We start from the raw sequence: 18,651 nt of genomic DNA on the forward strand, positions 1-18,651 counted from the left end.
GCTGGGTGATCCTTTTTCTCTGCCAAGCACTGTTGAGACATGTCTAGATTGCTGTGTTCAGTGCTGGGGTCTCAGTTCGTGAGAGACATAGACTTAGACAGAGACATAGTCCAGTGAAGGGCTACAAATATGATTAAGGGACTGTTGCATCTAACATGCGAGGAGAGGTTGAGAGAGCTGGGACTGTTGAGGCTAGAGAAGAGAAGACTCAGGGGATCGTAACAATGTTTACAAATACCTGATGGGAGGGAGTAAAGAAGAGGGAACCAGTGCCTTCTCAGTGGTGTCTGATGGAAGGACAAGAGGCAGTGGGCACAAACTGAAACACAGGAAATTCCATTTAAACATAAGAAAAAGCTTTCATTGTCAGAGCGGTAAAACACTGGAACAGGTTGCCCACAGAGAGCTTGTGGAGTCGCCATCCTTGGAGATACTCAGAACCCAACTGGACATGGTCTTTGGCGGACTTGGCAATGTTAGGTTTATGGTTGGACTCGATGATCTTAAAGATCTTTTCCAACACAAATGATTGTATGTTCCTACGGTCCTGAACAACCCGTTCTAGTCGAACCTGCTTTGGAAGGGAGGTTGGACTAGAAGATCTCCCAAAGGTACCTGCCAGCCTCAACTATTCCGTGATTCTGTATGAGAACAGATTGAGTGGGCTAGGACTTCAGCTGAGGTGGGATGTCAGTGCAGTTCAACAAGTCATGACTGAGAAGGGAACGAGTAGGGATACTTTGTTCGCTGTTACTTCCAGTGCAAGAACTTTTGAATCATGAGATGAAGTTTCTAGGAATCCAGTTCAAAAGAATGAAAGGAGGTAGCTCTTCCTGATACAATTAGCAGACCTGTGGAACTTGTTGCCAAGAGATGTTGGGGATGCTAAAAGTCTTCATGGGCTCTAGGGGAGATCAGAAAACTACATGGAATGGAAATCCATTGAGGATTTCTGAACATAAAAAGCCACACAGACCTCAGGAAATCACCTGAGCTGAAAATACCTGGCTGTCCAAAGAGTTCAAGGGACAAACATCATATATTCCCGTAGGAATCCTCTTAGGTCCACTACTGGAGACAGCATACTGGTCTACATGATCTTTGTTCTAGGTAAGTTTTTATGTAAAGAGTCATCTTACATATTTTCAGGCAAATAACATATTGTTTGATGCTTACTTCAATGCTCCCTTTTCTGCAGAAGAAATTATCATGTTGAGTTGACTGTCTATTCCACTAACATTATCTAGTTGTTTTCTCACACTCATTTCCATAATTCTTTTAATCTCTCACCTGATAATGCCAGTACCCAAACAAGGATACAACTTCTGACACAGCTTCCCCCACCAATCCACGCATAGGATAATGAAAATGATGAATAATTGCTATCAAAGGATTAAAGATATCAGTTAAACTATGAATCTGTAGCAGTCAGACACTAACATGTTATTTTCTATTCAAATAAGCATGTTCTGACTAGCTGGTATGTACTTCATCTTATTTTATAGTAGGGACAGAGGAGACTGCACCTGCACCTGCAGGGTGCACATCCCAGGACAGGGAACTTGCCAGTAGAAGCTGGACAGAAATTCCCCAGCAGAAACAAGCTGGAACCACAAGTTATATGTGGACTCTTGTGTTTAACAGTTCACAATTGACCTATCTGTAATTAATTGAATGAATTTATACTTTCAGCCTCCCACATCCTCTAGCAGTGAGTTCATTGTGTGAAACAGCACATTCTTTTGTATTTTTCTAAACCCACTACATCTCCATTTTTATAGTCTTCTGCCAAATCCAAGGCAGGGTTCCAACAGGACCTCCTGAGTTACTGGCTGACTGCCACACAAAGAGGGAATGGTGCCTTGGCTGCAGAACCAGGAGGGCTCTGCTCCAGTTTCAGGTCTGACTGTGTGTAAAAGCTTTTGGGTCTTTTTTTGCCTTTTTTACAAAAAAAACCACCAGTGACTGTTGGCTATATATTAGCCTATAGAGCTACTGTTGCTATTTAATGAGCAGATCAGTCTTCTAAGGAGCATCACAAATACAATACGGTTCTCTGAAAAGCTACTCTAACTACTTAATTGTCTACAATACCACCAAAACTGTGGTCCAGCTTCCAGCTAATATCCACTGAGTACCTCTACCATAGTTTATTTTAAAAAATATTTATTGCCTAAAGACCAAAAAGGAAAAGTGAAAAATGTTTTTAAAATTTAACAGGAATGTCCCTAAAAATTCCCTCAACTAAAACCAGTATTTAATAAATCAATTAAAGGTGCCAAGTGACAACTTATTACTTATTATTCTGTTACACAAATAAACGCTTAATTGAAGACTGCATTGATTTCACACTGCCCGCATAATAATCTAAATATTGCCCTTCACAAGCATAATAAAACCTGAATTCTTAGGCAGAATAAATGATAAAGGCACAATTAAAAGTTAATTATCTTTTTAAAATAGTAACCTTAAAATATAAAGAACTGAAATCTTGTGCTACATACTCCTTCAAATATTGGTACTGAGAATATAGGTCAACAATCCAAAATGACAGACAAGAAAATATATAATTTTATTATAATTTAATCACATTTTAATCACTCAGCCTTCAACAAAGCTACGGATGTGGATTATCCCATCCTAACTCAGCAAAAATTGCCCCAGAAAACTAAGAAAAGCCATATAGTTAATCTAGAGCATTAACCACTTTATTAAAACTTCTTAAATCCTCTTCCCATTTGAGAACTGTCATTTTCTGTTTAATATGACTTAAGACAATAGAATGGAAAGGATTCAAATTACTATCAAGACAGTCCAACACAAACATTTTTTCGCTTTAGCCACTTATGTACAAAGGATACGTATTTGGATATAAATACATAACAAAAGCATGGCTACATTCAATCACTGCAAAGGTAGCCCACGGTCCTCTTTTAATTGTTGCCAAAACCAGATGCTCAGGGAAAGACTACAGCAAACATTTACCAAACCAATAAATTCCGATTTTATTCTAGTTAGTTCACTGTATCAAAGTGTTACATAACTTTATATGTTCAAATGACTTGAGCACAGTGCAATGGAAGTACTCTCCAAAGGTGGCTTTCTCTTTCCACTGTCTGCACAGGAAGCCTGGGAGTCCCACCACCTCTCTCACCCCTGCCACATACCTTCTGGCTGCGGGTCATGGGTAACCAACAGGCTTTAAACTGTATCGCTCTGCCCCAGGCGTTCTCAAGAGAAACTCTCAGGGCCAGAGCATCTTGGCCCTTGCCTTTGGTACAGCTTTGGTGTTTGGCGCCCTACATTCTGCTGTTTTGTACAATCACGTTCAAACTATAAACAAATACTTTTATCCAGTTGTTTGAATGTAGAAGACAAGTAACAGGAAAGAGTCAAGAATACACAGAACTGTCTGCATGATGGCCCAAGGAAGCTCACAGAAATGAAAAGCCAATAAATATCTTTAAGCAACAATTAAGGCTAAATGGATGTGCCCCCACTGTACACAGCAAACCCAAGTGAGTTAAAACAAAAGGCTACATATTACTTATCTTTCTCAGTCAAAACAGAACAGCAATTCTAGGAAGCAAAAGAATCCATTAAGGTTGCCTCACTGCTAAACCTTCAGGATATCAATTCTGTAGCAGCACTGCCCAGTAGTAAATTGTTTCAGAATATTGAGCATTACAGTTACCTCCTCAGTGAGTTTATGCCACAAAACAATATATATTTATTCACTGCAGTCTCAAAGACTCCATATTCACAAACAGAAACTCTACTTCTTTGTCCTGTAGCCTCTTCGTCCTTGAATTTCATCAATGATTAAGTACTGAGCAAGCGACAGTCATTAACTTAGGCATTTTATAGAATCATAGAATAACTAACTTAAGCTTTAAATTAATCTCTCCCCATACTTGCATGCAAGTCAGAAGCCTCCAATCCTAAATGTAATGGCCATCTAGAGATGGGAAGCCTTGTAGCATCTGCAATGGACAGCAAGCACTGCTATCAAGGGCGTGCAACCAAGACTCCCAGGAAGGAATTTGGTCTGGTATGTAAGGGTAGGTAGACCAGCCATTGACTTGTTCTGCGGACCTGGACAAATCTGTTTCTGTGGATGAACGAGCATGGCCATAGCTCTGCAACTAGCAGGGCACCACTGCATTGATGCAAAGATGATAACTTGATATGTACCATCTGACTATGTGTCTCAGAGTTAATTACTGGTGAATGGCAGCTGGAATTTGCTTGGAACCAGACCAAGAGCCTGGCACCTACCCAGGGTTATGTGCTAAGAATCTCTGAGATTCCTCTAGTAAGCTTAGAGCAACAACTTATCCAATCAATCTCAGATCTTAAGATTTCTTTTTTTTTTAAAGGGGCATTTGGGGTTTTCTGGTTGTTCTCAGTTACAAGTCACTGAGACTCCACCTGACAGTTTAAAGCAGCTCACATCACTAGGTAAGGAGCTACTAACAACATCCAGCTCCATATGGGGCTCAACAGATATAAAAATAGAATGAGTTCCCTAGATAATGTTCATAAATAAATGCAAGGGGGGATGGAGAAAGGCAAAGCAATAAAGCAAATTTGTTTTAGACCTTCAGGCATAAGCTTGTCATCTCCTCCCTGTGACAGATTTGTCCTGGAGAAGTTAATTTGGGAAACAAACATCGTACTGCTGATATCCTAGGCTTATTTTAAATGTTTATCTGAAATGTTCAAAGAGCCGATGTGCTGGCAGGTATTTTTCCTCATACTCAGCCAGGAGCATGGAGTGATGTATAGGTCGTTCCAACCCACAAACATCTTTGATGCTGTGTCTGTCCCTCAGAATCACTTCTTGCATGTTCCCCTCCATCTGAAGGATGATTTGCTTCTGTCTGATACCTCCAACCTACAGTACTCAGTACAATGGGATGGAAAGAAGACAAAAAGGGACCGCATTTTTGTTTATTTCTTCCCCTTTCCCACTTGCTGCCAACTCATTTCGTCTTGCATTCTTCAACTCTATATTTTGGTAATACGTACTCAGTTCTTGCTTCTACTTGCACGTATATGACTATGCAGCTAAAGTAAAAATTTAAGCCAGTGTATAAAAGAAACCCAACAAACCACCTCTCTTGGACCTAAAGAGAGCACAATATTAATATTTTACTATTTGGAGTTGTGTTTGACAGACTGGGTTCTTTAACAACTGACTTATTCAGTGACTATACATATTACCCTTTTGTGACCTAAACTACTTAAAAATCTGCAGGTAAGCGGAGTTACATAAATACAAAAATACAGTTATCAGTGATGTACCAGTACTGAAAATCATTGCCTGCTCAGTCTCAAAATATCCAGGGGAGAAAATTACCCCCAATGTTATTTAGCCTCTGCCTCATTCACTCAAGCTAAGGTACCTGTCCCTGCTCTGGCTGTAAGACTGTGGTCATTCCAAGCGCTCTACAGAATTAGTGCAAAAAGAAACCTATAAGACTGATGCAAGTGATGGATGACCGAACTACTCTTCCAAGACACCTTTCCCTCTCCACTGTTGAAAGAGGCAGCCATCTAGAAAGTCAGAACCTTCCTTACACATGCCAGTTATATATGTAATGTCAAATATGACGACTCCGGACCACCTTATCTACTTTATTGTGAAGATCAAGATACAGCACAGATCATTTCAGTTTGTAATCCCTAATCGTGTGCCACATTTTCTGCCTTCCTCCATAAGATAGTAACTCACTGAAGGCTAGTGCCCCAGCTATACCTTTTTCATTGTTTTAACTGCTGCAATATTTTTCAACCTATGTTCTGCTCACCATCACGGATGGATAAACAAGTTCATTTAGACCTCCAGGCTGGGAAAGTACCAGCTTTCACTATACCTTTTTGTGAACATCCTTCAGAGTCACCATGTTGTTTTATTATTTTACACAGAGGGATTTAGAGTATTTTAAAAGCATGAGTTGTTTTTAGAGTGACAGGAACCGTATACCCAACTGGCAAATTTTAGTAAACAAGCCACTCAGCGTTCACTAAAATTCTGCTCTGAGCCTAGCCCTTTTTAAAGAGAGCTGGGCAGTGAAAACCCTTTCGTTTATGCCACAGAGCTGGCAGAAACTTAAAGTAAAACTGAGTTCAAGATAAAAAAAAGCACTAGAATAAAAAAAATGCCATTTAGGAATTGTGTTCAGGACCTGCACTTCTTGACACTAAGGGGGCTACTGAAGGTATTGACATTGATCAAATGCTTAATTTTGCAGAAGAATGAAGATTCAGCTTGATTTACATTATTTATAAGTTTGTGTCAAACAGGAAAAGCATTTGGTCAAAACCTGAAAAGTTATTTTGAGAAGTCAAATGTTATTTCTCTATTTTTAAATGAAGCATTTGATTTTTAATTCCTAAACAAGATTTTGTTTCAAAATGTAATAATAATAGTAAAAAGTATAAAGGAAAACACCTCTTTAAAATAAAAACACTTTTTAAAGCTCTGGTCTGTGTGAAATGTTTTGTGTTTGTTCTGCTAAAATATCAATATGTGCACGCAGAATTTAAGTGCAAAATCACTAGGAACCAGATTCTGCCTCCCGTTCTTTACAAATTCAGCTGCACTTTCTTGATTCAAACGTTCTCTGAAAACTTCACATGGGTGACAATAAACAAACAAATGAAGGATCGGTGAACCCGTATCCCAAACTGCATCAACATCTGATGATTTCCTGCCAAGTTTGTAACAAATTTACTCAATGCATTTTATTGCCTCTCTCTTTGTGACAGTCAGATGCTTTCTTTCCTTACCCTTATTTACAGTCCTAAATTGAAGTAGTAGTGTTTAGCTGGCACTGGTGTGACAAAACACGTTATTGCCTCTGTTCTCTGATGGCACAAAAAGATATTCTTGCAGCCAGGGTTCTGGTGCAAATGGTCACAGAATGCTCAGTTTATTTGAGCCTCAGTGTTTAAAGCAGCTGTCTATAAACATCCATATGGGAAAATATGTTAACATATGGAAATCTAAGACTGTGAACACAGTTAAGGAAGATATCTTTTAAAATATTAATGACCTTCGCAGGAATTGCTGTATTACAAAATTTTCTGGAATTTAACATTAACACAGGAATAAATTTATTTCTTAAAAGACTCCTATTTCAGAGAAAAGAATATGAACTGTATCCCCAAGCCATGTAATGCACCACAGCAGAATCTGAAGTTAAGAAAACATGTTGACTATCCCATCCTGCCATTTCTCTTCATGGGCAATTTTGATGATATAACTTTAGTGAGTGCGTACAAACATTTTATAAAGCATAAGGAAGAAACAATTATGCAATGCTAGGTAAAGTAGTCGACAATCAATCCAGCTTCAACAGCCTAAACAAAAACTATACTAATAGAATGGTGTGACTTTATCCATAAGGAAGGAACAGTCAACAATTTAGCACAGACATTCAGAGTAGAGAGCATCAGAAAGTCACAGCTGCCAATACACACATCTCCTCATCTTTCCAATTTGCTTTCCTGGATCTGGATCCTTGCTGTGAGCTGCCTGGCAGCTTGGTGACAGTTCATGATGGGAGAGGCAGCTTGTTTTCCCACATACATTAGGGCAGTGTGCCAGCAACTGTCATCAGTCACCTCCCACCTTCTCCTCCCAGCTTCCCTCTCCTTGCTTTCTATCACTTTTTTCTCCCTTTCCCACACTGCCCTTGCAAATAAATCATACATGTATGCACAAGTGCCATACAAACTATATGCTAGCAGATACAAAAAGCATGGTAGGAAAAGGGAAGAGCAGCAGTAAGGCACATGTAATTGTAAGATGCCTTCATAGTCCACAGCTCAATGCAGTCCCCAACTTATACCACCCTGGAGGAAGGCACCTTTTCTGTCCCTTTCTGCCTCCTCCTCATTTTGTGTTTCCATTAGTTCAGAGAACACCTTCAGGGGAGAACTTCAGCACCAATCTCCTCTAGGCTATTTCTGGGGAAAAAATGTGTGTGAACCTAACTCCATTTACTGTAAAACCCTTAGGTAGAGACCTTTCCAGGCTCACAGTCAACCCCTACACCATGGCATCTCTCCAATGGTAGTTTGTGGGGTGTACACAATACACTTTAGCCATTACTACTTCTCTCCAGATGTTTGCCCAGCCTTCTTTTTGTTGGATTGTTTTGAGAATTCAACTGTTATTCCAGTTCTAGGATGGAAATAAAGAGCCTCAGAAGTGTCTGAAGGATTAGAAAGCATTTTTTGTACAGGTCTTCAAAGAATAACCTTTAGGAGCACTCAATTTTTTAAATAGTAAATAACAGATTTTCTGCAAGCTGCACATCATTCCGCTGGGGTAGTAATCTTCTCTTTTTCTTTTTTCTCTCATTCCTCTGGAATAACAGGATTAACAAGAATCCTGTTAGCAATTCTTAAAATAACTATATATTTCCAATGCCTCTATTTATATGGCATCATATACGCACTGGTGACTGTCCCACAAATAGTGTGGAATATTTCTTTGCTTCACTTACTGGCTATCTTCACTGTGCACAAGGTCCCTTATTATTATTGCCTCATTAATATCCATATATCACTTAGTATTTTTTGTACCAATTTTTAATTTCATCTGAAACAAATTTTTAACAGCAGTTTTTCTCTTGCTAGGACACTTGACTTCTAGAGCAGCTGACAGGCTGGAGTCATTGATAGTATTTGAAATTCCTTAAATGTTCCTGAGAATGTTAATTAATTTATGCACAAAATGGCTCTTCAAGTTTATGCAGTACTTCTTTTCAGGTGCCATCATTGTAAGCTGTGAAAAATCTCTCCCTGTTATGCCAATACACTGAGCTAATGCGTGGATCCTGTCTCCCTCCAGTGGCATATCGCACTAGCCATGAAGTCTAATATTAAAGTGCGATTAGAGTTTCCCTGAAGCCCAGATGATGTCTCTCCATTGCCAAGGTTGCTAAGGGGTTGCAGGGATAGCTGGAAGAGATTTCGTGTGGCCTAGAAGCCCCAGGGAAATTACGAAATGACCCCATTCTTTCAACAAGTCTCTTCTAACTGCCAAAATCTGCTGTTGCCTGCTCAGCTTGCTGTTGCCTGTGTAGCAATAGCAAGAAACACAAGGAAAAACCGTGAGAAGGAGGTGGCAAACTATTTGTTCAGGGCTTGAAATAACTCTCCAAAGCAATAACTGGACTTCTGAAACCACATTTGCTACATAAAAATTAACAGTCACAATATTATGCTGCTGAAAAAACCAGAGTTGTATATTGAGGCATAAAAAGATACGTCACATTCACTCATATACACCAACAGTTTAGCAATGACGTATTCAACATAGATTGTGCCTTTCCCACAGCATTATTAAATATACCTAAAGTCTTTGCACAATCTAATGACTTGTGTGGTGAACAAGTACTAAGCTGTTCCATGCATCGCAGAGAGTAATTTTTTGTCATAGGAGGTGACCCTGAATGTCTTCAGCCCATGCCTTTTGAAATGCATGTGCCCAATTACTGTGGTGCAGATTCACTGCGAGAGAGCAGTATCTATGTTCCTTTGAGCAGGGGAAACGAAATGTGCTCCCAGGCTTGCCTTCAGTCTTTCTTTGGGGAAAATGGGAATAGTATCCATCCCAGGAGTGATTTATGGCTTTGTTAAATACCTCTGCCCTTTCAGCAAGCACACTGCATTACACCAATTTGTTGGTCTTCCTATTCTTTAAAACCACATAAACAATTTGTAATGCAAAAGCCATAGTACATAGTAAAAAGAAATAGTTCCTCATTGTAGAGATTATAAACTGCATTGTAGGGCAAAATGTTTCTAAACATCGTACCAGTCTATATCTTGTGCTTACCTTACAATTTAAAATCTCAGTAATTTGTAATGATGGTGCAAACAGCAGACTTTGAGAAGGAATAATTCTTTTTCAAGTTTAAATTTAAAAAGTTTCAGTAGGGGATTACTACTTAACTGCTGTTAAGCAGAGCCTCACAATCAGCAGCAATACCTTTTGCCTTTCACAGAAAGGACAGTTTGAAATTTAGTTTCCATATCAAATGAACAAAGACTGTTCAAAGATACTTGCGTAAAGTGGGAGTTGTAGTTATATAGATAGTAAATTCAGCTAAGGATTTTCATACCTATGGCCCTTGTATGAATTTCTGGCATTTCACTCTCTTTTAAGTTTACTGCAACTCCCATGCGTGTGCATCGCAACTGCCTGGTTCAGAAAGCGAATACCTGATGAAGCAAACAATGCAGAGAATGGGAAGAAATTGGTAGGAAAAAGAAGAGTCAATTCTGTAGCTGTTAACAGAACTGCATGAGTGTGATGGGAACTGGACATCTTCCTCCTCTCATTACTACTATTTTTTCCCAGTTAATTGTTTTTTTAAAAAATGGCTGCATGAACTCTTGTAATAGTCAAAAATGCAGTAAATTGCTGAAGGTATTACTAGACTTAGTGGTATCAAAAGGATGGTAGGATTTAAGACGTGGCCTGCCTCTGAACCCTTTCTCCAAGTACTATGCTTAGAAACCAGGCTTACCATCCAGTACTGAGTGCATCCTACGAAGTAAGTTTCTCATTAGATTGCAAGCTTCTCACTTGTCACATTCCAAACAAATAGAAGCATCAAAAAATTCTCCAGCAATTAGATATCATTTCATTGCCAACATATGAAAATTCCTAGGTTTGAATTTTAAGGATGAATACGCTTCAATAGATACAGTTCAGGTCTAAAATCCACTACTCCGGAATCCATACAGTTCCCTTGATTTTCTAAGCATGAAACCACCCAAAAATGAAATCACAATTTCTTCTACTTAAAAAAAAAAAAAGAAAAAGAAGAAGAAGAAAACGGAGCCCTAACACTTCTGTTTAAATGCAACAGTTTCCTCCACCTTCAAAGCCAGGAGAGAATTTTTATTTTCTTCCGCCTTTGAAAACATGGGTTTCATTCGGCCTCAAGGTGGCGATACAATTGTGATAGTTGCTTGCTTCCAAGGCTGCATGTACTAACATTGAATCAATCTGGGTTATTTCTCCTACTGCTAAGACGACAGTTCTTGGTAAAGAATCAGAGTGGCATTACTGCTGCAGCTTTCATCGCTAGAACAACTCTGCATTATTAAACATTGGAAATAAAAAGTTAAGGGAAGATAAATTCTCAAATACTTTTCCAGTTTGGATTATCAGAACAGGATTTAGGAAAATATTATCTCTACACCTATATAGTATTCCCAAATGTCTCTCACACATATGTGTATTATAATTAGCCTAATTGGATAGCAATTGTTTACAGCTTTGGTGAATAGCATCTTTTTTTAAAGTATAATTCTACGTATATGCTCAAATATACTAAGATGATGTTCAGGAAGGAGCGAATAACTAGCAAAATAAACTCATGCTAACCTGAAAATTAAGACTTTTTAATGAAAATTACAATTTTCAGGCAAAAAAAAAATTAATGTGCATTTAGTCTAAGTGATTTTCTACCAAAAAAAAATTGTTTTCCCTAAAACAGATACCCGATGTACTAAAATGTTCTTTTTCTCTGTAAGCACACAGATCGTGAAAACTTAGCCTAAGTGCCACACAGGAAAATGCAAGAAGAAAGAAATTTTTGAGACAGGGGCAACGTAAGGAAAAGAGTAAGGGTTTTTTCAGGTTAAGTTGATGCTCATTGCTGTACATTCATGTTTTGGTACTCATTTTCAAGAAGGGCAAGAAGGAAGATCCAGTGAGCTACAAGCCAGTCAACTGAATTTCTGTGCCAGGGCAATTTATGGAAAAAATCCTTCTGGAAGACATTTTCAAACTGGGTGGACTCCCCATTGCAAGAGTAGCCACAGAAAACATCTGGAGGGTCTCCACAGTCATCTGCAGAGTCATGGCTACCTCATAGTTGAACTGTCATAGCTGAGCCACTAGAGGTGACCTGTAGAAATGTTTCTGCCATCAGAAATTTTATTGCAACTTTAACGTTTTCTTACTGCAAATAAAAGATCAGAGAAATTTAAAATCAATCCTAACTGTGATAGCTCAGATTTTCCTGTGCCTTATATGTAATTTGCCCCGTCATTCATTTATCATGCTTAACATTCACATAAAGTACAACCTGTATTCTTTCCACATAGAAATGTATTCTCATGTGTAATTCAGTTGCAAAACCCAGATTAATTAAATTTGTTCAAGATTTTGGTAAGCACCAGCTGTTCAGAGGAGAGTGCAATTCCGACTATGTTGACACATTCACCCCTACAGATGCTATAATGAATATCTTCATGGAAACAATACATATTTTTTAATTAAAAAAAACCAGTAACTCAGCCAGTTATTAGCATACAAGCACATAAACAAGAAGGCTTTATTTTTATTTTCCTCCTCATTTTAAGAACCCACTGCTACAGCAGGGTTTAAATTTACATGCGTGTGTTTTCTAGATCATTGACCATAATATTGCTCCTTGATCCATCAAACTGGTACGTCTGCTAGTCCCTAACCAATTTAACCTCTTCCATGCACAAATGTTTGGAAAATCCCATTATGAAGAACCAAATGTTTTCCCCAAAAAGGAGCAGTAAGTACCACACACAAGCATGATTACATATTAAGTGACTTAAATCTGTTGAGGGACAATCAGAACCATATTCTGAGTCAGACTTGCACACAAAAACCATAACAATCCTATTAAGTTTGTAAAATACTACTTTTATGTGAGTTATAACTCAGGAAAGTCCCCATATTTAAGCTACAAACAGCACCTGTATCTTCCAGATTGGGGCAGAGGGATGTATTTCAAGCCAGTTTGAACACGTGGGCTATAGAGACCTTACTGTTGACGAAACAAAGCATTTCTGAAGCTTAAATATAGTACTCCACTATTATAATGAAAAGTGATTGGTATGAGCTCTACAGATACACTGGACAAAAGATGGCATTTTCAGACCAAGAAGATTCAGTCTGCTGAAAAGATAGAATATAAAAATGAAATAGCGAACACAGCACTTGAAAGCTAAGAGGAACTGAAAAGACAGATGAATAGCTGCTTAGAAAGCTATAACGAACCATGGAATGCAAATTACACAAAGACAAAAGATTCAAGAACTTCAAACTAAAGTGAGCCTTGAAGAGAAACTTAATTTATTTAATCCACAGTAAACATAGTTGGCACTGTGGTTCAAATACCGATCTCCTAATACAGACACAGTAGTCTCCCTGGAACACTATTTAAACAGACCTCCAACTGAAGAGGAAAACAACTTCTGCTAGTACACACGCATTATGCTTTGATATTGTGGAGTAAATCCAAATAAACAAGAGTAAAGATGAAAACTGGAAGCACAAATGTCAAGGTTACTTCAGTTGTCCTGTATTTGCTTCTTGGCAAAAATCTCTAGAACAAGTTGGGAAGAGGCCTATGGAATGGGGTTTTTTGATGCAAAAATTTGTGGGTTTGAACATTATTAATTTCTACATTTCCATAAAATGGAAAATGTCTATATATCTATCTTGTTACCATTAAAAGTTGCAATAAAGCTGAACCAATTCAATTTTAGGTTTCTTCAATAAAATGAGTTGTGCCAAATTCTATTCTTAAGATTGAGAAGCCAAACTTCCTTTATTTCTTGAAAATTGACCAGAGATCCCACTCATAACTCAGAAATCTTTCTTCAAAAATTGAGTTGATTAGTCTTCACAAAGTATTTCAATTTCAATGAAATAGCATTTTTGCAACACACAAATAATTCTCTAAAACCATTTCATCACACGTACTACAGTTAAATTACCTGTATTAGTGTTCCACAATCTCTACTATGGTCCATTCTACTTCAGCTTCTTTCCTACAAAAAGGTGTTTGAAATACTAAGGCTGAGGTGTGGCAATGTGTCAGTTAAAGTCTTATTGAAACGGAGAAGAAAGTTGGCTTGTTGAAGCAATCGATTAAGCCCTCCCAAAAGACATTCTAGTATCAGCTGAGCTGTATGTGTGGAACAAACAGATACATGCACACGTGTCTTAAGTGCTTTGTACTTCACAGACTGCTTAGACTAATATTATGTGCTTTGGAAATTGTCATGGCAACGATGTATTTCTTTACAAATGGAAACAGTACAGTAAATAGGCATATAAAAACCCCTTGTAGCCTGACAATAATGTTGCTTAAGCTTGCATGCCCTCCCTCAATAACAAACAGAAGCAAGGGTGTCAGTGGCATGTGAAAAATCCACATGCGGGGCAAAATCCTGTTAACAGGCCTCTCACACACCGCTGGACAAGTGAAGGAATCAATATTTAAGCAGCAGGACTACCTCCTATTCATACTAGGTCGATAGACTTTGCAGGTGGAGGAATCATCGTGGTGTAGTACAAGAAAAGAGTACTCAGTGAACAGTTTTTGTTAAGGCAGTGGGTAACTTCAGCTGCCAGAACCACACAGCAGGGTGAAACACTAGTTAAAACTGGAGAAAATAAACAGATGCCATCCATGTTCTCAGATAAGCATACGACAGTCAAGTTTCTTGTCTCTGCTAAAATGAGTTAGGACACATGGGATTCACTTGAAACTGGACTGGCTTGCTGTGTTTACTACAGTCTGAGTCTATTATATGTTGCAAATAAATAACTGGGAGCGTGTCAGAGAATCCTGTTGTTTTCCTCTGTTACTGTGCTGATTTCTCAGGTGAACTGGGGCCACCTCTAAGCAAGCTAGCCGTTGGAAAGCCATAGCACATCACTGACGTTCTAACACCACTTCCACAACTCTTCTTTCACTTCCCATCTATGCTGACACAGAATGATGGAAACATTGCTGAGTCCAAAAGCGGCAACATGATTAAATTTTCATCTACAATTTTCAATATTTTAAATGAATCTTTTTATTTCTAGCTGTTTTTTCTGTAGAAATATTACTTGTTTAAAGTGAACTTTACATGAGTCAGTCATTTCAGACACTTCAAGGAAGTAACCTGAAGGGTCCCCTCTATTGTCTTTTGCAAAAAAATACACAATTTCAGTAAGCAGAGGTTAAAAAAATTATGCTGACACATCTTCAGTAAGCAGATTAAAAAAATTAATTTTGACAAATATTCCCAAGCTTCCTATCTGCATCTCAGGATCCATTTAATATTGTAATAGCCCTAGAAGTAACACTGTATAATGTCTTTTACATTGCCAAACCAGGTAAGTAAAATGCTGTTCGCAACCTGTCAGGTTTTGTAGAGCTTGTGTGATTTTCCCTCTTTGATATCAGACAAATGATATATAACAACTGTTTTATTGTACTCATCTGTCACTGAAAAAAATTAACTTAATCCAGTATTTCCATGTTCAGCTCTACTCTGGAAACAACGACAAAGACACAGTTCCTGGTTTGAGTACTTCGTTCCTCCTTGATTGCATGTAGAGACTTCTGCTTCAAAGACAACAATCATCTCAATGATTAATTTCTCTACTAATCTTGACTGAGATTTAGATTTGGAATGAGCAAAGAACTGTAAAATGGATAAGTCTTAGTTAACGTTGTTCCTGTTGAAACCAGTGGCAATGCTTTTTCCCCTCCGCAGCAGAAGCAGCATCTGCAACTGAACACTTCTGAAAATTCTGATTTATCAACCAAGGTACTTTTCCACTAAAAGAATAATACAGTCTAACACATGTAAACAGTGACGGCTTTAAAGCCCTATCCACAATTCCAAATCTCTAACAATGAACAACTATCCAGCAATCACCTGTATTCAAACTAAAAATGAAGAAACTCTCACAGTTTTTCCCAGTCAGAGAGGAAAATAAATACACGGACCATGGTCCTACCTGTGGGTCAGACAGTCGAGAAAGGTCAGGGTACAAGTAGAATTTTATCCCCTCAGAAGCACCTGGTAACGTTACTCCACGAATCAGAAGAATCATCAACATGATATAGGGGAACGTGGCAGTTACATATACAACCTAGCAAGAAGAAGCAAACATTAGAAAAATATTTTCTTCCAACTGCAACAAAACCACCTCATTTCCACATCCATTTTGCTATTAGATAAAAACCAAATCCTTTTCCTCCAGAAAAGTGCTTTTGATGCCCTTGTTCGTGCAGAAGAATTTTGTCCTCCAAACATATTCCCTTCTAAACTATTTATGTCTTGTAGAAAAGGTCAACACTTTTTTATAAAGAGATTGGGAAGTTCTCTTTAAGCACATTATTTACTCCCTCTTTGTGACAAGTGACCAGACACTATACTCCAGTGTACCTGTACACTATACCACATATTATTCCAAACACAGATACAGGGAAATTGACTCATAATAGCAAGTAATTAATTGCATTATATGTATTCTATAACAACATATGCAATGAATTCTCAATCACCTAGTAATTACTAAACTGTCATCTCATAACACTGCTTTGCCTGCATGTCTGTGTTTGAGGAATAAACATTTCATCAAGCCAAAAGGTTAAATGCTATGTATATATCCCTGCAATTTGCTATAGTATCCTTGACACGCAAAGCGCCTTCAGGCAAGATTTCTGAAGTGCTCAATCCCAGTAATTTCTGTTTTCACATATATGGCCACATTTTTTTTAGAAATCAGTTTGTTCTGTGCGTGCGGAACAATGGAGCTTTTCTGGAAACCTGCAAGAAGTCATGTTTTCCAAGGGAAAAATTGAGCAGAATTGATCCCATTTTACAATCACAAACCTGAGAGCAGTATATAGCTATTCAAACTTGGAGGTGGATTAAATGATAAATTCCAAGTCACTATAAATATTTCCTTTAAGTAATAACATACCTTAAAGTTAACTTTCTATAATTCTCTACAGCCATTTCTGCCTGTGCAAAGTAGGTATAAAATATCCTAATATGCGATGATATTCTTATACATCTGCCTTGCACAAGTCAAAATTACTTAACAAGCTGCAAGAATGAGGAAAATCATTTGGTGAAAAATATAACCTGTATAGCCCTCAAAAATATGTATTTTAAATTCAGAAGTTCATTACCTGTCTCATGGCTATGTAAATGAAAGAGATACATCACAGAATGCACCCATTAAAGGATTCTCAAACACATTTTCATGACTAATGAACTGAATTTTGATTTTCAGACCACGCTGGGTATTTAACCCCAAACATGAAATCATCTCATGTCTGCCTCAGCTGGTACACTCAGAAATGGAGGAACTTAAAATCACATGGCAGACTTTGAACACATCCAGCTGCCCAAGACATTTAGACACTTCACTCTCACGGACCTTAACAGGAGGCAAGCATCTATGTATCTTTCAGGTGTCTTACCCCTTTTGAAAATACAAGCCATGATTTTCCCAGGAAATGGAAACAACCATTATACTCCTATAAGTCTCAGAAGCCTGAATTGATGAATTCATAGGTCAATAAAATGCAAAATAGAAAGCTTTATCCCAATGCTTACAATTCATTATCTTTGACCGCTACTGGAAATGCAAACTAATATGACTCACTGAGTTCAAACAGACCTTGTCTCAAAGAGACTGCTCTCCGCATCGAGGTTTCAAATAAAAACGGACCATCAGTTAATGAGAAGTAAAAAAGAAACACACGGAATGGTCATGGTCCTGCTCTGAGTCTTATATTGGGTGGAAGGGACAGAGTAGCCAGCAACTGGTTTTCATGTTTCTGTATTTAATTCTTTGCCAGCTATTTTTCTCTACTTCTTTTAAATCAATAGTTGCTTTTAATAGAGGATAGTCAGCAGACATATACATTTGATGACAAGGAAGGTATTGCACCTGAATATCTGTTATCACATTAAATAATAACATTACATTGCATCATGCTTCATTAACTATACTGGTTTGCAGCCCGTCTTGCGCAAACTGCCACTGCCTTGAAACATTTTACATCAGTAAACAGATTGCGCTTTTGTAGGGGCAGATTTCTTCCCAGGTTCCTTTCTTATTTCTTCACTCAGCTACATCAAGTAACAGCTGAAACCACTCATCTCTACACCCAAGAGAGATCAGGTAAAGGTACCCTTGTACAGTAGTCTGTAATCCTGCAGCAGCCATCCGGGCTTATGGAGCTATACTTCACAGTTTTCTGTTTGCTTTTCTGAATGCCTTCCGCAGCCCATCCACCCCTATTAACATTATTGCAAGTACTAGAACCACAACCTCTAGCATACATTTTATCGTGAGGATAGTTGTGCCTCAGCTTTAAAGGAATGAGAACTCTCCTTCCTTTCTGGTTATTATGCAGAAAGAGGATATAAATAGACCGCAATTGGCTCAGTATTTCTGGCGATAAATACTAACGGAGATGTCCGGAACAACAGTGAAAGAGATACCAAGGAAGCATGTGTGGGAAAGATACACCCTTCGTGAGGCAATTGACATTGTTGACAGTTTTTTGGTGTTAGTGCTCATACAGCTAATGAGGCTGCAAGCTTCTCTTGTACTGCATGCAACAGGTATGCGTATTGTATATGTGTATTTAAGTTGCTAAGCCACTATCCATCGTATTTGAGAAGTCGTGGCAGTCCAGTGAAGTTCCCACTGACTGGAAAAGGGGAAACATCACCCCCATTTCTAAAAAGGGAAAAAAGGAAGACCCGGGGAACTACAGGCCAGTCAGTCTCACCTCTGTGCCCGGGAAAATCATGGAACAGATTCTC

The 18,651-nt window shown here is 38.3% G+C and overlaps 1 protein-coding gene across 1 annotated transcript in view; it reads right to left on the reverse strand.

Annotated features, from left to right (window-relative positions):
• The window catches only part of SLC6A11 (solute carrier family 6 (neurotransmitter transporter), member 11), a 109,483-nt gene that overhangs the window by 39,586 nt on the left and 51,246 nt on the right, over positions 1-18,651 (reverse strand). The window contains exon 6 of the mRNA XM_009329263.1: positions 15,818-15,952. Coding sequence (XP_009327538.1) covers positions 15,818-15,952 — 135 coding nt within the window. The remainder of the gene's footprint in view (positions 1-15,817; positions 15,953-18,651) is intronic.

The sequence above is a fragment of the Pygoscelis adeliae genome, unplaced genomic scaffold (assembly GCF_000699105.1).
Source record: "Pygoscelis adeliae isolate BGI_AS28 unplaced genomic scaffold, ASM69910v1 Scaffold277, whole genome shotgun sequence".
NCBI classification, from domain to species: domain Eukaryota; kingdom Metazoa; phylum Chordata; class Aves; order Sphenisciformes; family Spheniscidae; genus Pygoscelis; species Pygoscelis adeliae.